The sequence below is a fragment of the Urocampus carinirostris genome, chromosome 18 (genome assembly GCF_059441175.1).
Source record: "Urocampus carinirostris isolate Australia breed hairy pipefish chromosome 18, RoL_Ucar_1.0, whole genome shotgun sequence".
Classification (NCBI taxonomy): domain Eukaryota; kingdom Metazoa; phylum Chordata; class Actinopteri; order Syngnathiformes; family Syngnathidae; genus Urocampus; species Urocampus carinirostris.
Genome location: NC_142366.1, coordinates 4,049,725 through 4,074,330, shown reverse-complemented (window position 1 = coordinate 4,074,330; position 24,606 = coordinate 4,049,725). Strand labels below are relative to the sequence as shown.

At 40.2% G+C, this 24,606-nt stretch overlaps 1 protein-coding gene across 1 annotated transcript in view; it reads left to right on the top strand.

The window, feature by feature from the left end:
• Window positions 1-3,735: 3,735 nt before the first annotated feature.
• kcnb2b (potassium voltage-gated channel subfamily B member 2b) overlaps window positions 3,736-24,606 on the top strand; it is a 115,682-nt gene continuing 94,811 nt past the window's right edge. Inside the window, exons 1-2 of the mRNA XM_088322190.1 lie at window positions 3,736-3,895; window positions 5,469-6,153. Coding sequence (XP_088178316.1) covers window positions 5,569-6,153 — 585 coding nt within the window. The 5' untranslated portion in view covers window positions 3,736-3,895; window positions 5,469-5,568. The remainder of the gene's footprint in view (window positions 3,896-5,468; window positions 6,154-24,606) is intronic.

Sequence of the window (24,606 nt, the reverse complement as noted above, 5' to 3'; positions counted from 1 at the left end):
TCCGTATTGAACTCACTTATTAGCCAACACCTATCGAGCCCTAAGTCAACAACAAAACATGTTCTTTTGATCGGTACTGGCTTTCCTTCCTTTGAAAGTGCTTGAATTTGGCAATGAAAACGGTGAACCCTGGAGAGAGTCGTCAATGTAGCTAATTCTCATTCTTTCTCTATTTCTCTTTCTCTCTTTTGCTCTTTCTCTAATAATGAGTTCTGCAAACCTGAATATCTGTATTCATTCATTGAAAGGCGACAAGTGAGGTGGATCATTACACATTTCTAAGTGGATGTTGAAGTGGGTTTTGATTACCTGGCGGACAGGTGAGTCTGCTTTCGAGGCTGCCTTTCAGGTTTCTGTTTACGCTTTAGTCATCTGTCCATTATTTTGTCTGCAGATTGGACAAACCAAAAATGTGTTTTCCATATCTGACATCAAAAACAACATTAAGATTGTAACTAACATAAAATTTGTCAAATTAGTAGTTTCCAACATCTGCTATTTTTTGGGGTTTCAACTAAACACAAGAACAATAAAAATCGACAAATATTTACTTAAGTAGCTAAAATCTCGATGATTTAGGGCAGTTTTTCGAAATCCAAAATTGGGTTGCATACCCGTTTTCGGTGGGTCGCAGGCAACGTTCCCTCTAATTTTCCACGGGTCTGAGCGTTCCGCAAAGTCTTGAAACAACAGTGAGCAACGGCAATACCAAGTGTGGCAACTAAATCATTATCAAACATGTCCAAAACTTGACATCAAGTTACATTTTGCTGAGTTTCCGGCAATGCAAAAAAAAATTCACTTTTGAATGAATTGACTAATGTATTATTGCAAAGGTTTTATGGCCTACAAACATCACTTGTTTTTACAACAATTCTTTCACAAGATTTGCTTTTTTTTTTCCTGGTATCTTTTGACGCGTGTTGGTTTCAGATCAGGGGATGGTGTAGTAATAGTCTGAAATAATAGTCTGTGCAATAACCTGTGCAGCTCTTTGAGACTTTTTGTGATTAAGGGCTATACAAATAAAAATGACTTGACTTGACTTGACTAACATTTTTGGGGGCTTATTTAGTCGGTTGCAAGATACAGGACTGTATTTAATCACTTTTTTTTTTTTGTGGAAGTACAATGTGGGCAACAAGATTGACTTGGTATAATTGGAAATTATTTGAATGCAACACAAACTTTTTCTTCTTTTTCCCTGTCTTTTTTTCAGGTTTTTTTTAATTCCTTTAAAAGAATCTCATTGTGTTTATTTTTTTTCTAGCTGTTACCTTTTTTCTTTTTGTTCTCTATTTACTTTTCCTTTGTTTCTATCTTTTCTTTTTTTTTCAGGCTTTTTTCTCAAATTTTCCTTCTTTTTTCTCTTCCTTTTGTTTCTTTTTTCTCAGCTTTTCACTGCTTTTTCATTTTGGTATTTTTTTTGTTCTATTTACCCACTTCCTTTAAGTCATTTTGTGCACAATTTTAAATAATATTTGGTCGTGTAGGGATTAAAGAAGCAAAAACAACCTGAAGAGCCGTTTGGGACCCGAAAGAGCCGGTTCTCTTTAGTGAGCCGAGCCGAGGAAGACGGTTCTCGAAAAACTCTACTGACTTTACTTTTCAACTTCGTTCGACATTGACTTCCAAATACCGCATTTAGAAAACAGCATCAGGGGAACCTGTGTATTTTTACCTTCATGCACTGTAACTTTGACTTAATTCGCTTCTGAATTAGCAATTTCGAGCCCTGATTTTTGTGCCCTGGCTAGATTTTCTTGTGCGCTGAGAATGTGCAGGCAGTGCGCGATTCCACACGCGCGCAGCTTAGAGGGAACATTGGTCGCAGGCCTTTTTCTTGCCAACAATAATGCAAGGATGAAAAAATAAAAGGTCATTTACAGTCCTTAACAGTAGAAGGTGATAATGCCCTGCCTTATCTCTTCCACCTGTTCAGTCAATCAGCGCCTTTGAGAGGGACCATATCTAATTTTCTTGTGATTTTATGTTATTTTTCCACTCTTGCTCTCTTTTTATCTATGTCCATTTTTTTCTCCTTTTCATTCTCTCTCTGTCTCTCTTCTCTCTACCTTTCTCATACCCTGTCCCCCTTTCTCTGTCTCCCTGCATCTCTTTCTTTTCTCTCTTTCTCTTTCTTTTTCTCTCTTTTGCTCTTTCTTTTGCTCTTTGTGTCCGATTGTTCCTTTCTTTCTTTCACGTCTTCTCTTGATCTCTAACGCGCTAATCTAATCTCTCTCTCTATTTGTGTCGCTCATTTTTCTCTTTTTATCAGTATCTTTCTGTCTTTCTTCATGTTTCTTTCTCTCTTTCTGTCTCTCTTTCTCTCATCTCCTGCTTTCTCTCTCTTCTACTTTCTTACTGTTTCTTTCTCGTTGAGTGTTTCTCTCTAGTCATCTCTCACTCTCTTCACTCTTTTTCTCTTTCGATTTATTCTCTCTTTTTCTCTCGGTTGTTCTCTCTTTCTTTGTTTCTCTCTCTCACTCTGTCTCCTTTCTCTCTCTTTTTCTATCTGTCTTTCTTTTTCTCCTGCTTCGTGTCATTTTCTTCTCTCTTTCTCTCTCTTTCCATTCTTTCTAATTTCTCTCTATCTTTCTCTCTCTCTTTCTTTCTTTGTTTCTCTCCTTCTTTATAGCTCTATCTTTTAGTTCATCTCCCTGTCTTTAGTTCTTCTTTCTCTCCAGTCACATAAAAACAGAGCTCGAAATTGCAAAATGAATTCCCTAGAGCACCTGTGTCAAAAATGCGGCGTGGTGGTAGGGTTAGGCCCGCCAACGATCTTAATCTGGCCCACGACAAAGCCAAGAGAGGCGCAGGAGAAAAATGACTTGCAGTTTTAAATATGTCCACTGGATGTCGCCAAGGCTAGGCGCCACTTTCTTCCTTAAGTTCTTTTTTCTCTCTTTTTTTCTCTCATTACTTCTGAGGTGGAGCATTAGCTCAGGAGGTAGAGCCCCTAATACCCCCAATAAGCAGGTTTGCGCCTTGCATGGTTGCAAGGCCGCTATTGGTGTGTTAGTGTGTGTGAATGGGTAAGTGTGAAGCACATTGTAGAGCACTTTGGGAAGTCTTCATTGACTTGAAAAGCGCTATATAAAAGCACACCATTTACATTTTACCATTTACTCTTTTTCTCTGTTTCCTTATATATTTCTCTTTCTCTGTCTCTCTCACTTTGTCTCCCTTTCTTTTTGTTTTTCCTCACTTTCTTTTTATTTCTCACTTTCTTTATATCTCTTTCTTTCCCCCCCTTTCATTCTCTCTCTTCTTTTTTCTTTCCATTTCACCCTCTCTTTTTCTTTCGTTTACACACACTCTCATTATCTCTCTATTTCTGTTTCTCTCTTTTGCTCTTTCTTTTTATCTCACTTTCTCTCTCTCTCTTTTTCTCCCTCTTTTTCCACTCTTTCTATCTTTCTACCACACTCGTTTTCTCTCTCTCTCTCTCTCTCTCTCTCTCTCTCTCTCTCTCTCTCTCTCTCTCTCTCTCTCGCTCTCTCTCTCTCTCTCTCTCTCTCTCTCTCTCTCTCTCTCTCTCTCTTTCTCTTTCTGCCTCTCTTACTTTCAGCCTCTCTTAGCCCCTGGGCTCTCCGCTCTGCTGTATGTGTGCGTTGTACACTATCTTCCCTCCCCTCTCGGCGCAACAAGCGAGCGCCCTGGCGGAGGCGGGACCCTATTTCTTTTTCCTCCCTCTCTCTCGGCAATGATGGAGCATTAGGAGAAGACGTTTAGGAGGTACTAGCAGCACACTCTCAACATGCGGGGCGTGCGCTCCCTGCGCCATGCATGTGGATCGGACTCGGACCCCTAACTGGACCAGAACGGGATGGAGGCGAGGGGGGATCCCGCCTGCATAGAAGGACTTTGCATTGGATGGACCTGAACTATCTCGGTAAGATAAGACCCTTTTACGGACTTTATTTAGTACATGCAGGTGGTGGAATACTGTTAAAAATATATGGATATTGATATATTTCAAGGTAGTAATGGAGGTGTTGCGTTGTTAAAGGCTCGTGCCGCAAATATTTTTTCAGCAAGTCAAGTGTAAAATGCCATTTGATTCCTGCTCCGCATGGCTTGTCTCGCATTGACTTTATAATAGTGAGATTAGGAGTTGACGCCGTGGCCAAGTGCTTACGGGAGAGGGTGGAGGAGAGGTTTCAAGCCCCTTGAGCAAGGCACCGAAAGGAATTTACTATTTGAATTCTTATACAATGAAGACACCCAAAAAAAGAGGTTGAAAATACGTTAATGTTTCGAATAAATTGTCTTTTACGGCACAATATGTCTTCTGGACATTGGTTCTTTTCAAAATCACATTTTAAAATAAAAAATTTAAACTAAATAAATAGAGGATTTTGGCCTCAAAATGATATAGTAGACATGATTTATTCTGAAAATAAACATCTAAAAATGACATATATTTTGGAACTGAATTAACGGAACAAACCAGGGTAATCTCCCAAAACTCTTCTGTGGGGAGTTTGCATGTTCTCTAAGTGCTTGCGTGGGTCTCCTTCTGGCACTCTGGTTTCCAGTTCACGGTGTCCCCTGCCCACTGCTGGAAGATAGCTAGGATGGGCTCCAGCACCCCCGCGACCCTACTGAGGTGCAGATAATGAAGAAATGAATGAATGAATATATATATATATATATATATATATATATATATATATATATATATATATATATATATATATATATATATATATATATATATATATATATATATATATATATATATATATATATATATATATATATATATATATATATATGTATATGTATATATATATATATATATATATATATATATATATATATATATATATATATATATATATATATATATATATAAAATTATTATTATTATTTACTTTTAAATATAAATATCACAAGTCCAAATGAAAGAACATTATAATGAAGTGATTTTTTTGGGGGGGGTTGAAAAAACCTTTCTTTTTGAATGATACAGGGATTTCGATAAAAACATTTATGTCAATTTGATCAATCCATTAATTCAGTAAAAAATGAGTAGGATTTCAAAGTTGTTAAAGTTATCTTGCCTTTATGTTACAGTTCAAACTTTACATTCTTTATGTTGTTTGACATAAAAATATTGTCCTTGTTCATATTCTTAAATAACTACCTCAACACATGGGTTGATGTGATAAAATAAATAGATGATTAGGGACAAATATGGTAGAAACAATTCTGAGACCCAAACATGAGATTTAAATGCAGTGGACACATTTTTCAGTGTAAGTGTAACATTAATAACCGCTGAAATTAGATTTCTCAGGAATGTGGTTTTCATCTCGCCCATCATAAGAAATATCGACTCTGATAGCAACATGATTGATACAGGCCACCACCTTCCTGGAGACCGAATGAAACCGGGTCATTACCGGAATTTGTAATACCACTGAGTGCTTCATCATTCAAGCTTTGCTCTATTTCCTCAGCCATGGAGAGACTTGCCTTTAAAGGACCCGGCGCCTGTTTTTAGCTTCTCATCAGTGGAGTTTTCCAAATCCTTGAAGTCTATTTGGTTTTTGAGAGATCATGGCGGAGAAGCAGGGTCCGGCCGGGTTGAAGCCCGCCAACACGCTACCCCCCCCTACCGTGCCACCGGAACCCATCGACATCGTCCGTACCAAAGCCCGGTCCCGCAGGGTCCGCCTGAACGTGGGCGGGCTCAACCACGAAGTCCTGTGGCGGACTCTGGATCGACTCCCTCGGACCCGCCTCGGCAAACTCCGAGACTGCAACACGCACGATTCCCTGATGGAGGTTTGCGATGACTACAGCCTGAGCGAGAACGAGTACTTCTTTGACCGCCACCCGGGGGCCTTCACATCCATCTTGAATTTCTACCGCACGGGCAAGCTGCACATGATGGAGGAGATGTGCGCGCTTTCTTTTGGCCAAGAGTTGGACTTCTGGGGGGTCGACGAGATCTACCTGGAGTCCTGTTGCCAGGCCAGGTACCACCAGAAAAAGGAGCAGATGAACGAGGAACTGCGCCGAGAGGCTGAGACTTTGAGGGAACGTGAGGGCGACGGTGAGTTCGACAACACCTGCTGCCCAGAGAAAAGGAAGAAACTGTGGGATCTTCTGGAGAAGCCTGGATCTTCTGTTGCTGCCAAGGTATGAACTACAGAACTTGTAAGTTAGAAAAACTGTGAAAAGTTCAGATTTTTCAATCCTGTTTGAAAGTTCCATGAAGTGGCTGTGAAGGTTTGAGAGGCTCCCATGGGTTATACATTACAGTTTGGAAGTTTGGGGTTACATAGGAATGTCGTTATTTATAAGTAAATGCACAGTTTTTTCAATAAAGATAACATGAAACCAATCAGAAATACACTACATACATTATAAACATTGTAAATGACTGTGATAGCTGAAAATGAAGGAGGTTTACAAGTTTGAGATCAATGCTCTTATGTGTTATACAATGCCATTCAAAAGTCTTTTGTCACTTAGGAATGTCCTTTTTTTTAAGGAAAAGCACTGTTTTCCGATAAAAATTATATTAAACTGATCAGAAATACACCCCATACATTATTAGTGTGATAAATGTCGGTTTTTAATGCAATACATTGGTGAATAGAGGCCGATTTCTAACAACCAGCACGCATGTGTTCTAATGGTAAATCGTGTTTGCTAGTTGTGGTATAAGGCTAATGGATTTGTAGGAAACCCTTGTTAGCAAAGTTGAAAAACATTTTAGCTTGTTAGAGAAGCTATAAAATGGACTTTCCTTGGTGTTGTTCGAGTATCTGGATCGTCACATTTGTGTGTTTGTGTGTAATTAAACTTTCAAAATGGCTAGAAAAGAAAACTTTAATGCGAAACTCAACCGTCTATTCTTGTTCCAAGAAATGAAAGCTATTTCATAAAAATAAAATGGCTAAGAAACCGAAGATTTACTACAATGGACAGCACAAAGAACAGCACAAACAGGCTCCAATCATTGTAGAAAGAAAGTGGGTGCGTGACCAAGAAAGAGGACAAATATATTAGAGTATTGAGTTTGAGAAATAGACGCCTTAAAGGCCCTTAACTATAAGTTATGATAAATAGTTGCCGCAAAACACCAGTGTCAACAATTACAGTGAAAAGATGCTGGCATTTAAGGCAGAGTGGTAACAAAAAGGCATATCTGGAATTGGCCAACAAAAAAAATATTATCATGGAAAAAGAACACGGACATTGGGCAACTCATTTGATGTATAAAAAAATGACTTTTTAATGAAAAACACAAAATTGTCCGTAGTGTACCTTTGGACTTTTTAAATGTAGAAACGTTTTGCAAACAGTTCCATGAGAAGTCTGAGTGGGCCATAATTTGCATTTTAGCAAAACTCGTCAGGTTGTGGTTAACCAGGTAGTTTAGAGTATGATGGGCTTGACCTTCACTTGACAACTTTCAAATCCAATTTTTGTTCCATTGGTAACCAAAAAAATTCCAATTTTATCTGTGGAGTCTTACTGTAAGATCTGTTTTACAACAGGAATCTGCTCCTTGGTGGGGATTGCAAAGTGAAAATGCCTAAAGGAATGCGCAGAAAATGTCTTCCAAATCCTTGCTACGCCCAAAAACCATTTAATGTCTAGTAAGCACTATCTATGTGTTATACACATGTAACTGATTAATGATAAATGAGCAGACATATAAAGCGAAAACATTTTTTTACCTGTGGTGTGACGTTATGTTGCTGGTTGAGTGGAGTAGAGGGTGGATGCAGGGGAGGACAAGAAAACAAAAAACTTACGAGGAATGTCATGCGCATAGATTTCGCTGCTTTATGTCTTTATTTTTGATAGTATTCTCTATCATTGATTGGTTGCGGCCATGAAACTTAGCGATGGCAAAGATTTGTTTGCTTTGTTCCTATTTCTAGATAGTCGCACGCTTGATTTCCATGGTTATCATGATTTTATTTCTCCTTTCTGAGGCTTGCTACCCATGGCAAATATATACAGTAAAATTACAATATTGTATCACCCCTTCGCAAAGTCTTTATAAAGCTTTCAAGATTTTTAACTGAATAAGAAGAGAAATGCATTTATATTATATTAAATGCATTCATGATTTAGCATTTAACGTAGGCACCAAAATAAATACATGTCTATTTTTTAACTATTGCCCTCAATCTTCGTAGGACTAAACAGACAGGTCAGTGCCACCACCTTCAATAATAAAAACAGTGACATCTCCTTCAACTCCCCCTGGTTGCAGCGGTGTTGTGACTCGTGGCTTCTGAATGGGGTCAGGCAGCCTTGATGAAATCCAATCAGCGGTCATATACGTCAGCTCTCAAGTGTCCTCATCTCATCAGGGCAGGACAGCAGCGGCCCGGGGATTACATTTCATGTCAAGCCGATCATAAATGAAGAAATGTGAATCAAGTGTACAAGTTATGTGGTGGTTCTCGCTAATGTGTTAGTCCCACTCACAATATTTGGGTGGTTGGACTTCAAGGTACGCTAGCGGCTGGCTAATCTTTCTTCTATTCCAGCAGTTGGGAACGTATGGTTCGCAATTCAGATGAGGCTCTTTTAAGGCTCTTTTTATGAGTCTCAAAGGAATCCTTTATATGGAAGTTTATTAAAGAATTTGTTCATTGTTGAGACAATTTATGATAAAAACCCGCAGAACCATCTGTAAACACCTTAAAACACCAGCTAAGCACATTTTATTGAGGGAGCATATCACACTCCCCTGGTGTAGGCAAAACTGTAACCTATAGATCACTTGAAAAAAATATATAAAAAATATAAGTATAAAAAATATAATAGAAAAATATAATATTGTATATATTTATGTACATGTATTTTGCATTCAGGGCTTTTTGCGTCAAAAAGGTTCCTGGCCTCTGTCCTAATGTATTATTCCTGCACAAACAACAAGGTGAAGGTTTTGCGGGAAGCCTCTGAAAGGGAAACCCTGCCCATATCCCGCCATTTTTCCTAAACGCTTGGGCCGTCGGGCGAGAACGTGAGTGGCTCCTGTGATAGCACCACAGAGAATCAATTTGAAAATAGACTTGGGATGGCTGCGCCGTGAGGTCAGGGAAGCCTTTTAGAGGCCAAGCTTTGAAAGGCCTCCACCAAAACATGCCAGACATACAGACTCACTTGACTTAAGTATGTCATGTTAGCACCCTCGTCTCCGTTTGTCGTGTTCTACATTCTGCATCGCACTTGTAAAAGTCATTCAAGTGAGAGACTTTTCACCAGTCGGTCCAGCTTGTGTCACTTTGGCCAGGTGTGGACAAACCACAGTTAAAATGATCCTACAGTGCTACCAAATACAACAAATTGTCGGTAGTTTACTTTGCCAGTTAATATATAATTACAAACGCTTCTTATCTGTGAAAGCTATGAAAATTTCAAAAACTCAAGCAATCGTCATTTTGTATTGAAAATGTTGATGGTCTCGCGGTGCATTAGAGCCATCTGCCAGATACTTCCATGAACAGCATGTTTGATTTGCAAATTGGATTATTTTGAATTCTAAGAACCATTTTCGACTCGAAATACTACTACGAAAATAAATTAATTATATGAAAATTTTCTTTATCCATTCCGTGATATGATTTTTAATAGTTAACAGTTTTGATGAACAAAAAAATGTAAAAACAGAAAAATGAACGATTTAAAAATGATATTGATAATGGCATTATTTGAATGTATACAATGCAGTGCAAAATGCTTTACCAAAAAAAGATTTTTTAGGGAGCAGGAGTAGCAGCAAAACACAACTTTTTTTAATTTTTAGTTTTGTTGTCTTTTAACTTTTTGTTCAGTGGACCATATTATAAAAATTGTCAGGTCGTACTTTGCCCACCCCTTCTTTAGAGTAGGATGGTCAGACTTATTAAAGTCAGTCAAAATAAGTATCGTTTCCCAGCTTTTTTAAAACTAACTTTCCTTTTTGTCCCCCATATTGCAATTTCTCTTGAACCGTTCTCATGCTCAATGTGCTGCTGCGGCAAACAACCTCCCAATCAGCCCCCCTCCCCAACCCTTTCTGCCTCTGCTCACCGAACAAAATTCAGTCAAGTCAAGTCAAGTCACATTTATTTATGTAGCCCTTAATCACAAAAATGTCTCAAAGGACTGCACAGGATTACAATTACACAAACCCCTGATCTTAAACCAACATGCGGGCAAGGAACAACTCAAAACCTCAGCGTAAGGAAAAAGAGAAACCTTGAGAAGGGGCCTCACAAGTGGTAATCGCCCTTCCAAGATGACCAGGGTGAAATAGATATAGCATTACAGTACACAAACATAGTAAACACTAGGTAACATGTTGAAAATTTGTCCAGAAAGTCCAGGGCAGGACCGACGCCCCCAGCCTGTAAATTAGTCCAGAAAGTCTATGACGGCCACGACGCAGCTTCCCATTTCTGCCAGCTGGTCAATACAGGCGTTGACATGCTTCAGGTCAGACACTTGTCCGCTGACTCATCTCAAATCGTCCTTCTCCTTCGTATCACCACCAGACAGGCAGTCGGAAAAAGACAGGACAATACAAAATATGAGGTGGGCATCAATCATACGCTTTTGAATAGAAGTGTGTCTAGATTTAAAAACTTCCATTGAGATTGCAGATCTTATCTCCGGAGGCAGGGCATTCCATAGCACCGGGGCCCGGATGGAGAACGCTCTCAAGCCTGCAGACTTCTTGGCTCTTGGAGACACAAGTAGACCGGCATTTTCCGAGCGCAGACTCCGTGCAGGAATATAGGGGGAAATCAAATCAGAGAGATAAGAGGGTGCAAGTCCATGCAAACATTTCTATGTTAATAAGAGAACCTTAAAGTCAAATCTTAAGTGGAATGGGAGCCAGTGCAAGTTGGCCAATACAAGAGTAATATGCTCAAACTTTTTTGTCTTAGTCAAAAGTCTAGCTGCCGCTTTCTGAACTGGCTGCAAACTTTTAAAGCTAGACATGGGGAGACCAGAAAGCAATACATTGCAGTAATCAAGCTGAGAAGTAATAAACGCATGAATTAAAACCCTTGATTGGGACAGCATCGAACAAATTCAGGGCAGTGTTTGAAAAGAACTCACGACAATGAGCTGGACCAATAATCAACGTTTCCGTTTTTTCTGGGTTAAGGCGAAAAAAATTAAGTGACATCCATATTTGAATCTCAGTAAGGCAAGCCTCCAGATTTCTACAACTTAACTGTCCATGTCCAGTTGTCTCCAGTGGCACATACAGTTGAGTGTCATCTGCATAGCATTGGAAACTAATATTATACTTGCGGATATTAACCGAACAAACCCTTTCTTTCAATGGTATGAGAAACTCTGACACTATTATTAAATACAATGTTTTTGAGCTCTTTACCTTGGTTCCTGCTTACTGTCATTTCAACCACATTTTACAATAGGGGCAACGGTACCTTCCTCAAGAGTGCATTAACTTGTTTGAGAACCTGATAGTTGTCCAGATTCAAATGAACAAAGAAGAACTTCAGTCCGGGAAAAATAATATTTGTAGGAGTTGTGCCCAGGATGCTGAGTTGGAGATTTGCAGATCATTTTGCATGAATAATGAATGAAAGTGGTTGCAGAGTGAGAAATGGTCAAAGGCAGCAGCTTTTGTGAGTGACTTTGGCCGTGAGAGACACAATCCAGATAAAGATCCGATATAATACAATAGTCTTTATTGATTACAACAGAGTGTCCATTGTATTACAACGAGATCCGACATGAACCTATGGGATGAACAAGATACAAGACTCAAAGAGACCGTATGTAATATTACGTTCATTCAGTAATAAAAATATTGATTTAAATAATATGCAAAATACATGAACTATCATACCAATGCTAATTTTTATAAAAACTCACGGGCGGCTCAGTTTATATATTCTTTTTTTTTCTTTTTTACAAAGCAGAATCCATACTAAGTAGTCGCCGCCATGTTTGTCAGGTATCTCGCTGCTATGCTGTGCTTGTTAGGCACTGGTTTTCTTTCACATTAGACCATACAGGGCTATCAAATTGGTTGGTTGGTTGGCTGGTTGGTTGGTTGGTTGGTAGGTTGGATCCCTTAACCACTTGGGTTGTAGTAGCAGCATTATCTGTGGTTGGTCTTGGGCAAGTACAGGCCGACATATATTTCCACCCAGTGTACTGGTCAAATATTACACAATGTACCCATGATATTCTGGGCTGTGTTGATAACTCTTTGTCAGGTTTTTCTGTGTTGCTGTGAGAGATGGGAATGAAGTTGGAATCACTGGTCCAGGGGTTAGATTTAAGATGAGTTCATGTGAAAGTAGGCTGAAATAAATTTGGACAGATTATTGTGTTGGATGTCAAATCACTTGTTTTGGTTTAGATGGTGTAACAGGGATCATAAAGAAGATGTCAGGCTTGATCTTAGTATAAGTAGATGGGAAACAGGGTTAGCAATGGAAGGAGCGTAGTGGAGCTGGATTAAAAACAGTGCAGGATGTAGTGCAAGGGTTGAGGATATTGATACAAGTCAGAGGGTAAAATTAAGATTTCAGGTCGGGGTTTTGGTCGGGATTTCGCCGTAAAGATTAGGTTAGGTTGTGATTTACGTGATTTTTGGCTTAGATCTGAGAAATAAAGATGTGCCACAGTTTTTTTATGCCGCAAAGCACAGTGGAATAGAGTACAGTAGTACAGAGACGAATAATACACGCAAACTTGAGCTCACACACTAAAAAACGTCATTAGTAGTGGTTGATATCTTCTGGGGATAATCATTTTATTTTCTCTCCCAAGGGCTATGCAAGTCCATATTTAATGGGTGGAACAGTTGTATCGATCCATAAATTGAGTAAGTCTATGCTTTTTGTTAGCCATGTACAATATATATTGTAAACACCTTGGGACATAGCAATGACGCACACTTTTAGAGGAAACAAGCAGGTACAGTGGCTTGCAAAACTTTTTGGCCCCCTTGAACTTTGTGACCTTTTGCCACATTTCAGCCCTCAAACATCAAGATATAAAACTGCAATTTCTTGTGAAGCAACAACAATAGGTGGGACACAATCATGAAGTGATCACACTTTACTGGATATTTTAATTTTTTTTAACGAATAACAAACAAAAAAAGTGGGCGTGCAAAATTATTCTGCTCCTTTACTTTCAGTGCGACAAACTCTTTCCAGAAGTTCAGTGAGGATCTCTGAATGATTCAATGTTGATCTAAATGACTAACGATGATAAATGGAATCCACCTGTCTGTAATCAAGTCTCTGTATAAATGCACCTGCCCTGTGATAGTCAAGTCAAGTCAAGTCATTTTTATTTGTATAGCCCTTAATCACAATTAGTCTCTAAGGGCTTCACAAGTTATTACATATAAGAAGTTTAGGTTACTCGTATGCTATAGAGTAGAAGTGAGTTTTAAGCCTAGATTTAAACATTTCCACCGAGGTTGCAGATCTGATCTCAGGGGGAAGAGAATTCCACAACACCGGTGCCCGGATGGAGAACGCTCTCGAACCAGCGGAACACTTCTTGGCTCTTGGGATCACCAGGAGACCGGCGCTCTCGGAACGAAGGCTTCGGGCCGGGACATAGGGGGAGATCAGATCTGAAAGATATGAGGGGGAAAGTCCATGTATGATTTTGTATAGTAGTAGGAGAACCTTAAAATCGCATCTTAGGCTAACAGGGAGCCTATGCAGGTTAGCCAAAATTGGGGTGATGTGATCGTACTTTTTTGTCCTTGTTAAAAGTCTCGCTGCAGCATTTTGTACCAGCTGAAGACTCTTGAGTCTGGTCATCGGAAGACCGGAAAGTAGTGCATTACAGTAGTCGAGACGGGAGGTAACAAACGCATGAATTATGATTTCCGCATCCGACTGAGAAAGTATAGGACGAATTTTAGCAATGTTACGGAGATGGAAGAAAGCGGTTTTAGTAATTTTCTTCACATGTGTTTGAAAGGACAGATCAGGGTCGAAAATGACACCTAAATTTTTAAGTGAGTTACTCTGTGTGATGTGGCAATTGTCCAAGTTCACTGCGGTTTTAGAGAATAAGTCACGGGACTTAGATGGACCAATAACTAACATTTCAGCCTTTTCAGGGTTAAGACGCAGGAAATTCAGTGACATCCACTCTTTTATCTCAGTGAGGCAGGCCTCCAAAGTTCCACAGTTTAGTGTGGCAGATTCCTCCATCGGGAGATAGAGTTGAGTGTCATCTGCGTAGCAATGGAAACTGATATTATACTTGCGAATAATATCACCTAGTGGAAGCATATAAATGCTGAAGAGAAGGGGGCCAAGCACTGAACCCTGCGGAACACCACAAGTAAAACTAAATGGCTCAGATGTCAATTCGCCATATTTAACGCAGTGTGTCCTATCTGAGAGGTAGGATCTGAACCATAATAGGACGCTTCCTGAGAGACCAATCCATTTTTCCAACCGTTCTAGCAAGATAATATGGTCCACTGTGTCAAATGCAGCACTAAAGTCCAGCAGCAGCAAAAGTGATGAAGCGCCCGAGTCAATAGCCCGTAGGAGATCATTGGTTACCTTAATCAGAGCTGTCTCAGTAGAGTGGTTAGCCCTGAATCCTGATTGCATTGATTCAAAGAGATTGTTCTCGGACATGAAATCATTCAGCTGCTGTGCCACTACTTTTTCAAGTATTTTAGAAAGAAACGGTAGGTTTGACACAGGTCTATAATTACATAAGTTTTCTGGATCTAGGTTGGGTCGTTTCAGTGTGTGTTTAATGACGGCGGACTTAAAAGCAGCTGGAACTACACCTGAGGAGAGTGATATGTTTAAAATATTTAGAACTGAAGGTGCAAGAACGCCAAAGAGACCTTTAATAAGTGAACCTGGAAGTGGGTCGAACTGGCAAGTCGTCGGTTTGGCCGTATTCACCATCTGTTTAAGATTATCGAGTGACAGTTCACTAAAACGGGACAAAATACCTAGACAGCCACCATGTCGTGCATCTAGAGATTTGAGTGCTTTAGTATGTGTTGAATTAATACTGTCTTTAGCAAGTTCTTCCTGTATGCTTTGGATCTTCTTAGTAAAGAAGACCATTATGTCGTGGGCAGAATGGGTGGAGCTATCTGGGATAGTCTGTTGCCTTGTTAGTGATGCTACAGTGTCAAAAAGGACCTTGGGATTGTTCTTTTGTGACGCAATCACCTTCGAAAGGTAGGCCGATTTTGCAGAGGCCAGGGCCGCTTTATACTTCAACAAACTATTACACCAGATTTGATGGAAAACTTCAAGCTTGGTAGCGTGCCATTTTCTTTCAGATTTCCTGCATTCTCGTTTAAGGAATCTAGTTTCATCATTAAACCAAGGTGTGCGTCTTTTAGGTCGTGATTTATGCCGGATGGGCGCTACTGAATCCAGGGCATTGGCCAGGGTAGCGTTAAATTCATTTAGGAGTGGTTCGATGAAGCCTATGTAGGAAGGAAAGGACGCAACTGCTCCTGGAAGAATATCAGAGAGCTCAGAAACTGTGCCCATGCTTATATTGCGTCCGGTGAATCCTTCAGTTTTTTTGGTACTACATTTAGCTAGCACCTCAAATGTGACTAAATAATGATCCGAGATTACTGTAGTACACGATAGCACCGCCATGTTTGAGGTTGAAACTCCTCGAGTCAGAACCAAGTCGAGCGTGTTTCCATCTTTATGGGTTGGCAAATCAACCAGTTGATTAAAACCAAAAGCATCAATTATAGACTGAAACGCAACAGTGAGTGAACTGAGTGGGGAGTTCATATGAATGTTAAAGTCCCCCATGATTATAATTTTGTCTGCATAGGTTACTAGTTCAGACAAAAGTTTAGCAAATTCGTCTAAGAAAGTTGTGTATGGTCCTGGTGCGAGATAGATAGTTATCACATAGATTGACAATGGAGAGGACCTCATAACAAGAGCCTCGAACGACTTGTGATTATTAGAGGTACGAGGAGTAAATTTGAGCGTTTTTTCAGAGATGAGCGCGACACCGCCACCCTTTTTCAACGTGCGTGCTATATGGCTACTCTCGTAATCTGGGGGAGAAGCATAATTTAGAGCTAAATACTCATCCGGGCGTAACCACGTTTCACAAAGACCAATACAGTTAAGTTTATAATCGCGAATAATATTATCTACAAGTAAAGCTTTAGGAGCGAGCGATCTAACATTCAAAAGACCAAATTTTAGCTTTGAATCATTTGACTTAGCTGTAGTCTTTGTAGAGATCGTCACGAGATGCCGGTTGTGTGCGTTGGGCTTCAGGTGTCGGTGGACTCGCAGAATCGACGAAGAAATGATGGTTGGATTAGACAGATCTTCATGTCGTTGCTCCATCAACTTCACACGCTTCCCTGCACGACATCCTCGCTTCTGTTTTCTATCTTTTTGCCGTCTTCGTCTCAGATTTTTCGTCTTTTTCTTCGGTGGAGCGGGAAAGGAGGGCGAACCCGAGTCCTTTTGGAGCTCATTTGGGATGTCGTGTGTGGTATAGAAAGTGCCCGAAAAGTCGAAATTTAGACACCCACCTAGTTGGATGAGCTCCTCCCGGCTGTAGGTCTTATTGGCCACGCATGTATCCAAAAAGGAAAGCAGGAGGACAGTGGTAAATAGTAGGATAGCCGGATAACAACCAGCCGCAACGTAAACACGCGCCGCCATGTTGGAAACCGGAGTCTCAGAGGTCTCTTTAAAGCGCAGAGAGCATCATGAAGAACGTGGAACACACCACGCAGGTTTGAAATACTGTTGTGGAGAAGTTTAAAGCTGGATTTGGATACAAGAAAATTTCCCAAGCTTTAAAGATCCCAAGGAGCACTGTGCAAGCAATAATATTGAAATGGAAGGAGTATCAGACCACTGCGAATCTACCAAGATTGGGCCGTGCCCCCAAGCTTTTAGCACATACAAGGAGAAAACGGATCAAAAATGCAGCTAAGAGGCCTTTGATCACTCTGGATGAACTGCAGAGGTCCACAGCTGAGGTGGGAGAATCTGTCAATCGGACAACAATCAGTCGTATACTGCACAAATCTGGCCTTTATGGAAGAGTGGCAAGAAGGAAGCCATTTCTTAAAGATATCCATAAAAAGTGTCACTTTTTTGCCACAAGCCACCTGGGAGACACACCAAACATGTGGAAGAAGGTGTTCTGGTCCGATGAGACCAAAATCAAACTTTTTGGCAGTGATGCAAGACGTTATGTTGGGGGTAAAAGCAGCAGAGCTCATCACCCTCAACACACCATCCCTACAGTCAAACATGGTGGTGGCAGCATCATGGTTTGGGCCTGCTTTTCTTCAGCAGGGACAGGGAAGATGATTAAAATTGATGGGAAGATGGATGGAGCCAGATACAGGACCATTCTGGAAGAAAACCTGATGGAGTCCGAAAAAGACCTGAGACTGGGACGGAGATTTGTCTTCCAACAAGACAATGATGCAAAACATAAAGCAAAAGATTCAATTGAATGGTTCACCAAAAAACATATCAAGGTGTTAGAATGGCCAAGTCAAAGTCCAGACCTCAATCCAATTGAGAATCTGTGGAAAGAACTGAAAACTGCTGTTCACAAACGCTTTCCATCCAACCTCACTGAGCTCGAGCTGTTTTGCAAGGAGGAATGGGCAAAAATATCAGTTTCTCGATGTGAAAAACTTATAGAGACATACCCCAAGCGACTTGCAGCTGAAATTGCAGCAAAAGGTGGCGTTACAAAGTATTAACTCAATGGGGCTGAATAATTTTGCACACCCACTTTTTCGTTTTTTATAAACTTTAAAATATCCAATAAGGTGTGTACCACTTCATGATTTTGTCCCACTTATTGTTGATTCTTCACAAGAAATTACAGTTTCATATCATTATGTTTGAAGTCTGAAATGTGGCAAAAGGTCACAAAGTTCAAGGGGGCCAAATAGTTTCGCAAGCCACTGTATTTGGTTGATTGTGATAAGATTAAGAAGTAAGAATGAAATTATCCATTATTTAATGTCAAAAGTTTAAGTGGAAACTTGCTAATCCCATGTTTACTTGGCTGTTCGTTTGTCTTGAAGCATAATAATGATTAATTCAGAATGCTTCAGAAATCAAATATTCAGTTTCCAAATAGATTATTGCCTGCATGTACACGTAGTTGTTACAAATCAAGATTATGATTAGAATTGGACAAAAAAAAAGGTTCAGAAATCGTAAATTTGGTGTTAATGCAAGTTTGTGCTTGTCCTCCTTTTTCTCTAAAGTTCAGGTTTCGTACGGGTGTGTGAAATCTTTGAATATGCTTAAATTTACGTTTGTTTACAAGGATTAAAATGGGCTTGAAATTTTGGTGAAATGCTTGAAAACGCTTGGAATTTTATGCCTATGTTTCTCAACACATTTGCTTAAAAATGACGCTGACACGGCTCTGGTGTTTTGCCATTGCTTTTCCTGCCCACCTCCCGCGATTAACAACCACTGGCATTAGTTTGTATGACATTGTCCTATTAAATGTTATGCCACCCTACGGGTTGCCCCTAAGATGACAGGTACATGCTCCACCTAAACTGGGCGCTATGAAATGTTTATTAGTGATTACGAATCAAGACATGGACATTTATTAGAGGAACTGCAAAAATTTACGGCAGTGTTTCCCAGTGGTAAATTGTAATAGAAGTAGTTCCTGCAACGGAAAATGTAAGGTACATATTACCGTCATGTTTACCCAGCAACTATGGTTCGGAAGAGCAAAGTATAATTCATGTTTGAATAGAATAGAATAGAATAGAATAGAATAGAATATACCTTTATTGTCATTGTTACAACATGGGTTGAATATATTGTGACGACGAAATTGGACGTGGCACTCCAGGTCCAAATTTCTCCAGTGAGGATAAAGAAAACAAAGACATAAAGGAACAAAGAAGATGTTTGTACTGTCCTTGTTGCATAGGCTTTGTTTTCCTCTGGAGGGGGATGTATGAGGGGGTGAGGGACAGACAGAGATGGTCGGATTCAACTAGATGTTTGATCTTACTGTACACACAGTCCAGTGTTTTTTCCCCAATTGCTCAGTCCACGTATTGAATGGATTTGGGAAGTACAGTTTTTAAGCATGCCCGATTAAAGTCCCCGGCGACGATAAAAGCTCCGTCGGGGTGTGCAAGCTGCTGTTTATTGATAGCAGAGGGCAAGAGATTTAGCGCTATGCTAACGTTAGCATCCGGTGGAACGTTAGCATCCGGTGGAACGTTAGCATCTGGTGGAAGGTAAACAGCAACCACAATGACTACAGTTAGCTATCTCTGTAGATAGAAGGCTCTACACGATACTGCTAGAAACTCTATATCGAGTGAGCAGTGTCTGTCAATGATTCAGCTGTTATCGTAGCGCATAGTCCCCCACCCCTGTTTTTACCCGAGTCTCCGTCTCGTTCGCACCGGTGAAGCGTGCGTCCTGCTAGTTCGACTGCAGCGTCGGGGAAGCCAAGACTCTGTGATGACAAAAATACTCCAATTTCGGACGAAGCTGTTGGTGGCGATCCACAGCTCAAATTCACTCATTTTGTGAACGATGTTTCTGGCGTTGGTCAGGGACATGCTTGGGAGCGCTGGTCTGTGTGGTCGCCTTCTTAGCTTAGGCCCGACCAGCAGCCTTTTACTTTGCTCCGTCGTTGTCGGCAGGCAGATCACCCAGGGAGATCCGGTGGTCCCTGTATATCCCTCGGGATGTTGTGGATGTTATTGTAGTTGTGAAAGGAGTCGAAGGGAAAATATGACAGATAAAAGAACGCTGAAAAACAAAAGACGAACTGCAGCCCCTAAAGCCGCTGCAGTCGCGCGCGCCGCCATCTTGTTTGGTGAATGTAAGTGTGTACTTGACTCTATCCACCTCTTGCTAGGGCAGGGGTGGCCAACCATTCTGCGACTAAGAGCTAATTTTTCGTCTGTGTTACTACAAAGAGCCTCATCATAGTTGTCGACGGGGGCGAGTCGATCGTTTTTTTTCTTTGTTACTAAAAAGCCACATTATACAAATGGGTACACATAAACATAATCTTTTAATCATGTACGCACGCATGCACAAATCTCTACTCAGGTAGATCTGATGAAAATAACGTCACCAAAGTGATAATATCAATAATTTTCAGCAGTTAACATTGTGAGCACTGTTCCGGATCCATAATCGACTTGAGGCCGGAGAGCTCGGGATAGTCCTTGTCCTTCTCTTCCATGAACAGTTTCACTGCATCCAAAAGCTCAAAGAAGCAAGAGAGTACCTGGATTTTTGACAGCCACATCACAGTGCAGTGCAGCGGCAGGTCACCTGGAAGCCCTTGGTCCAGCTCAGGGATGAGATTACTGAATTGCCTGTGGTTTAGCGCATGTGTGCAGATGAAGTTGACGATTTCCATCACAGATTTCATGACGTTGTCAAAATTTAGTGAATTATACACAAGTTCCTCCCTGTGGATGAAGCAGTGGAAATCCCAAAAGTCTGAAAAAGTTTGATTAGCTTTGCACAGCCCTACAAGCCCGTTCATGGATCAGATCATGGCTGGCGCTCCATCCGTAGCTCTTGCAGTTAGTTTTGGTGTGGGTAGATTTGCTTTTGCATACGGAGCCATTATTGCTTCTTTCACATCTATGCCACGAGTTCTGTCTTTTAATGGCACAATACCAAGGAGTTCTACTTTGATCGCACATTGATTTGACACAGACCGCGCAAATATTGCCAAGTGAGGCTTGACTTGTTTGACACAGCTCTCACCCAATGCCACACTATAATATTTACATGTTTGAATGTCAGTTTGCAACTGCTGCATTAATATCGGATATTCTTTGTTCCATAATTTGGCGAGACAGTTGAAGATTTAATTTGCCTTGTTTTATTTTGTTGTCTCCAGGAGCCAATATTTCAAAAGCGTCACTGAGGCATTTTTTTAATGAATTCCCCTTCGTTGTATGGATTTTTGGCCCGTGCTATTTTCCAAGCTAACTGGTACTATGCAAGCGTTACGGTCTCCGAGTGTTTCATAATCGATTGGAAAAAATGCTACTGTTTTTCTGCCTTGCTTTTCGTAGTCAAAAACTTTTTCTTACGAAGTTCAGTCCTTCTTGGAAATTCCTGTTCGATGTTAGGGTGGAGTGAGCTGATGTGACGCTGAAGATTTGACGCTTTGAAATGTTCTAATGCTGCGTCACATAAAAGGCGGATAGGCTTGCCATTACGTTCAATGAAAAAATATAAACTCTCCCACTCTGGCAAAAACGTCCTGTGTTGTTTTTCATGTTTTCATTTGGCTGTGCATTTTTACCTGCCCCTTCAAGAGGTAATTTTACGTAAATTGACTACAATACGTTTTGTCAAGTAAACATTTTCTCGTCGCTAGTTTTACGTCACTCAAACAGGCTAACATTGTCGGTGTGCCATCTAGCTGTAGCGAAGGCAAATGACAGCGCCAGCTTAACATTTTTTATGCATGTCATGTTACAGCTCCCTAAGAGCCGCATTAATTAAACTAGTTTATAACAGCTCCTAAAGATGGATGGATGGATGGATAGATAAATATGTGCGTTAACATTTTTTAAAGCCACTGTTATGTTAACGTCTCCCTTTAAGCTCGGTCTTTGAATGCAATCAAGGATGTTTTACCAAGAAAAATGACTTTCCAATCAACAGAGCATTTCTCAGAAATTATTGTTGAGGGTTGACATTTCTGTTTTTTGTTTTTAATCATTTATTCATGCAATGCATATCAAACGCAAACAGAAATATCATTTCACAACGGAACACACTACCCGTCCTCACACAATGTCGTTTTCTGTTTCAAAGATGGATTCCAAAGCAAAAGAAATGTCGTTATCCAGCAACTCTGCCCGCCGGTTTCTCAACCTTTTTCCACTCCTGCTGAGATTGTGGTCTCTCAATCAATAGACGCTGACATTTTAGGGCAGGAAATTCTGAATTTGGATGGTTTTCTTTACATGGTGATAAGCCTGTCCACAGGTTGCCCGGATCCAATTGATTTTGTCATTTTATTGCTCTCGGCTCGAATTTTAAGGTTTTGTTCTTAAGGTTAGAAAAATGCTTGAATTTGGGGGAAGTGCTTAAAAATGCTTTACATTATTTCCATTGCCGTGTTTCCTGGCAGTTTGGCTCAATAGACCCTGCTATTAAATGAAGATTATTTTTTTAAGTGTGTAAAAATGACGCAGATTGTGGCGCCTGTCCTCATTATCTAGTTGTTATGTGAAGCGCTACTGCCCCCTATACTGTCACATCAAAGAGGACACGTTGATCAGACTAGTCATGTGAATTCCAACCTCTTTTTCGAGAAACAGCTCTTTCGGCTCCAAAACGGCTACTCAGAATTGTTTTTATTTTTTTGCTCCTTTGCCTGCTTTGGACAAAGATGTGGAAACCCTGACCACCAGGTTTTCATAGATGATGACTAAAGCAGCAAAATAAAAAAACAGCGGAAGAAGATAAAGCCGTGGGTTACAAAGTAAATTCTCCAAAAGTGTGACATGAGGCGAGAACTAAAGAAGATGACTTCCTTATCCTCAAAGAAGAGGTGTAGGCAGCAATTAACTAACTCGTGGTGGAGAGCAAACTGTAGACATTTGGACAAAGATTTGCACCAAGATCTGGCAAACAGGAAAAAATCGCTAGTAATTATGCTACCAAAAAAGGAAACCTTCGACTATGCTCTAACTACAGAATTATCAGTCTCATCAGCCATGCAAGTCATAGTAAAGGTCCAACTGAACCTTTTGCTGATGATATTGCCAGATTGTCAGGAGACGAACAGGAACTCAGAGATCTGGTTAATCGCCTGGACGAAGCATCAACCCAGTATGGGATGGAAATTAGCACAGAAAAAAAGGAATGACCAACAATACCCAAAGTATCACCACAAACATCACTTCAACCACAGAGAGCTAGAACCTGTCACCAAATGTTAATATCTTGGAGCTGTCATATCAGAAGAGAGGTCAGAATCAGGAATCATGGTCAGATAGCTCAAACTACAGCTGCACTTGTCAGACTTAAACCCATCTGGAGGGCAAAAACGTAGCAGTGAAATCAAAGATCAGACTCATGCAAACGCTGGTCACTTCCATCTTCCTTTACGCTTGAGGGACATGGATTCTCACTGCAAAATTGGAAAATAACATCCAAGCCTTGGAGATATGATGCTATAGGAAACTTCTAGGCATCAGCTACTTAAACCATGTGACAAACAAAACGGTGCCCAACACCATCAGAGAACACATTGGACCCTACACAGAAATGTTGTAAACTGTGCACAGACGGAAACTTCGGTGGTATGGTCATGTCACAAGAATCATCAGGACTGACCAAGATAAATCTCTAGTCCAAGGGGGCCGACAACATTAATGAATGGACTGGTGCCAACTTTGCCATGATCCAAAAACAGGCCAGGGACGTCAACAGTGAAAAAGGCTGTCCAGAGTTGCGTTCACATCGGTGCCCAGACAACCTATGCGGGTAAGGGATCTGTGAACTGTGAACAGTGATATTCTCAATATCAATAAAAAATAATGCACCAATCTATTTAGTAATTTCATATGTTTTGCAGGTGATCCCTGAAAAACACATGAAATATAAATCAAAATGTTCACAGATCTATAAAAAAATTGTAGCCACTAAAATACAAAATTATTTTAGCTTATTACACACTGAAAAGATTTACAGTTGAAAAACAACACAAGATTTTAACAAATGTAAACCTAGATCTTCTGAAAAAACACAAAAAATATATATTAATTATGGTAAAACAATAAGCTAAATATATGCAGTCTCTAAGATTGAAAGATTGCATGCAATCTGCTCTGGAGCAACCAATAGCATTCAAATAAGTCAAAATTTGGCTCATTTTTCTGCTTTTTCTACAAATAGTACTTTCTTTCTTCATCTTCCGTATTGAACGTCATTAAAGCGTGCATTGTTAAAGCAGAATTCATGTCAGTTTATAGCAGCCTATTGACACAAAAACATCATAGATCATAGATAGGAACGACTCAAAATACCACAAAGTATGAGCTAGCAGCAAGGCAGCGACTTTATTTTAGTCATCAAAGCCAACAAAAAAAAGAACATTATTTTATGTGCTGCTGGATTTCCTCCTTTGAAGGTACTGGAAATATTGAAAATTGCCCTTGATAGTGCTTGAAGAGTGCTTGGATTTGGCTATGAAAAAGGTGTTACAACGGTCTCCTTCTTCTTCATTTGGCTTTTAAGCTGTACTCTAAGGTAGAAATTAACCATAACTTCCCACTTTTGGACCTCTCCAATCAACACGGTCTCGCATTTAGGCACCGGTGCCAAAATCCTCTTATCCCCCAATCATAATCAGACCAAAAGCTTCCCAGATTTTAGGTGAAGTGTTTTTGTTTTTTTTCTCAGCAGCTGCATAAGCAGACGCAGTGACATTTATCATTCTCGTGTCTGGTGCTGCCGAAAAATATACGCCGGTGCGTCATCGTAATTGTGCATGATGTCACAGCTCATCATGTCAATCTACTGGTCTATCGAATAAGTACCGTATTTTTACGACCATGAGACACACATACCAGCTCAGTAG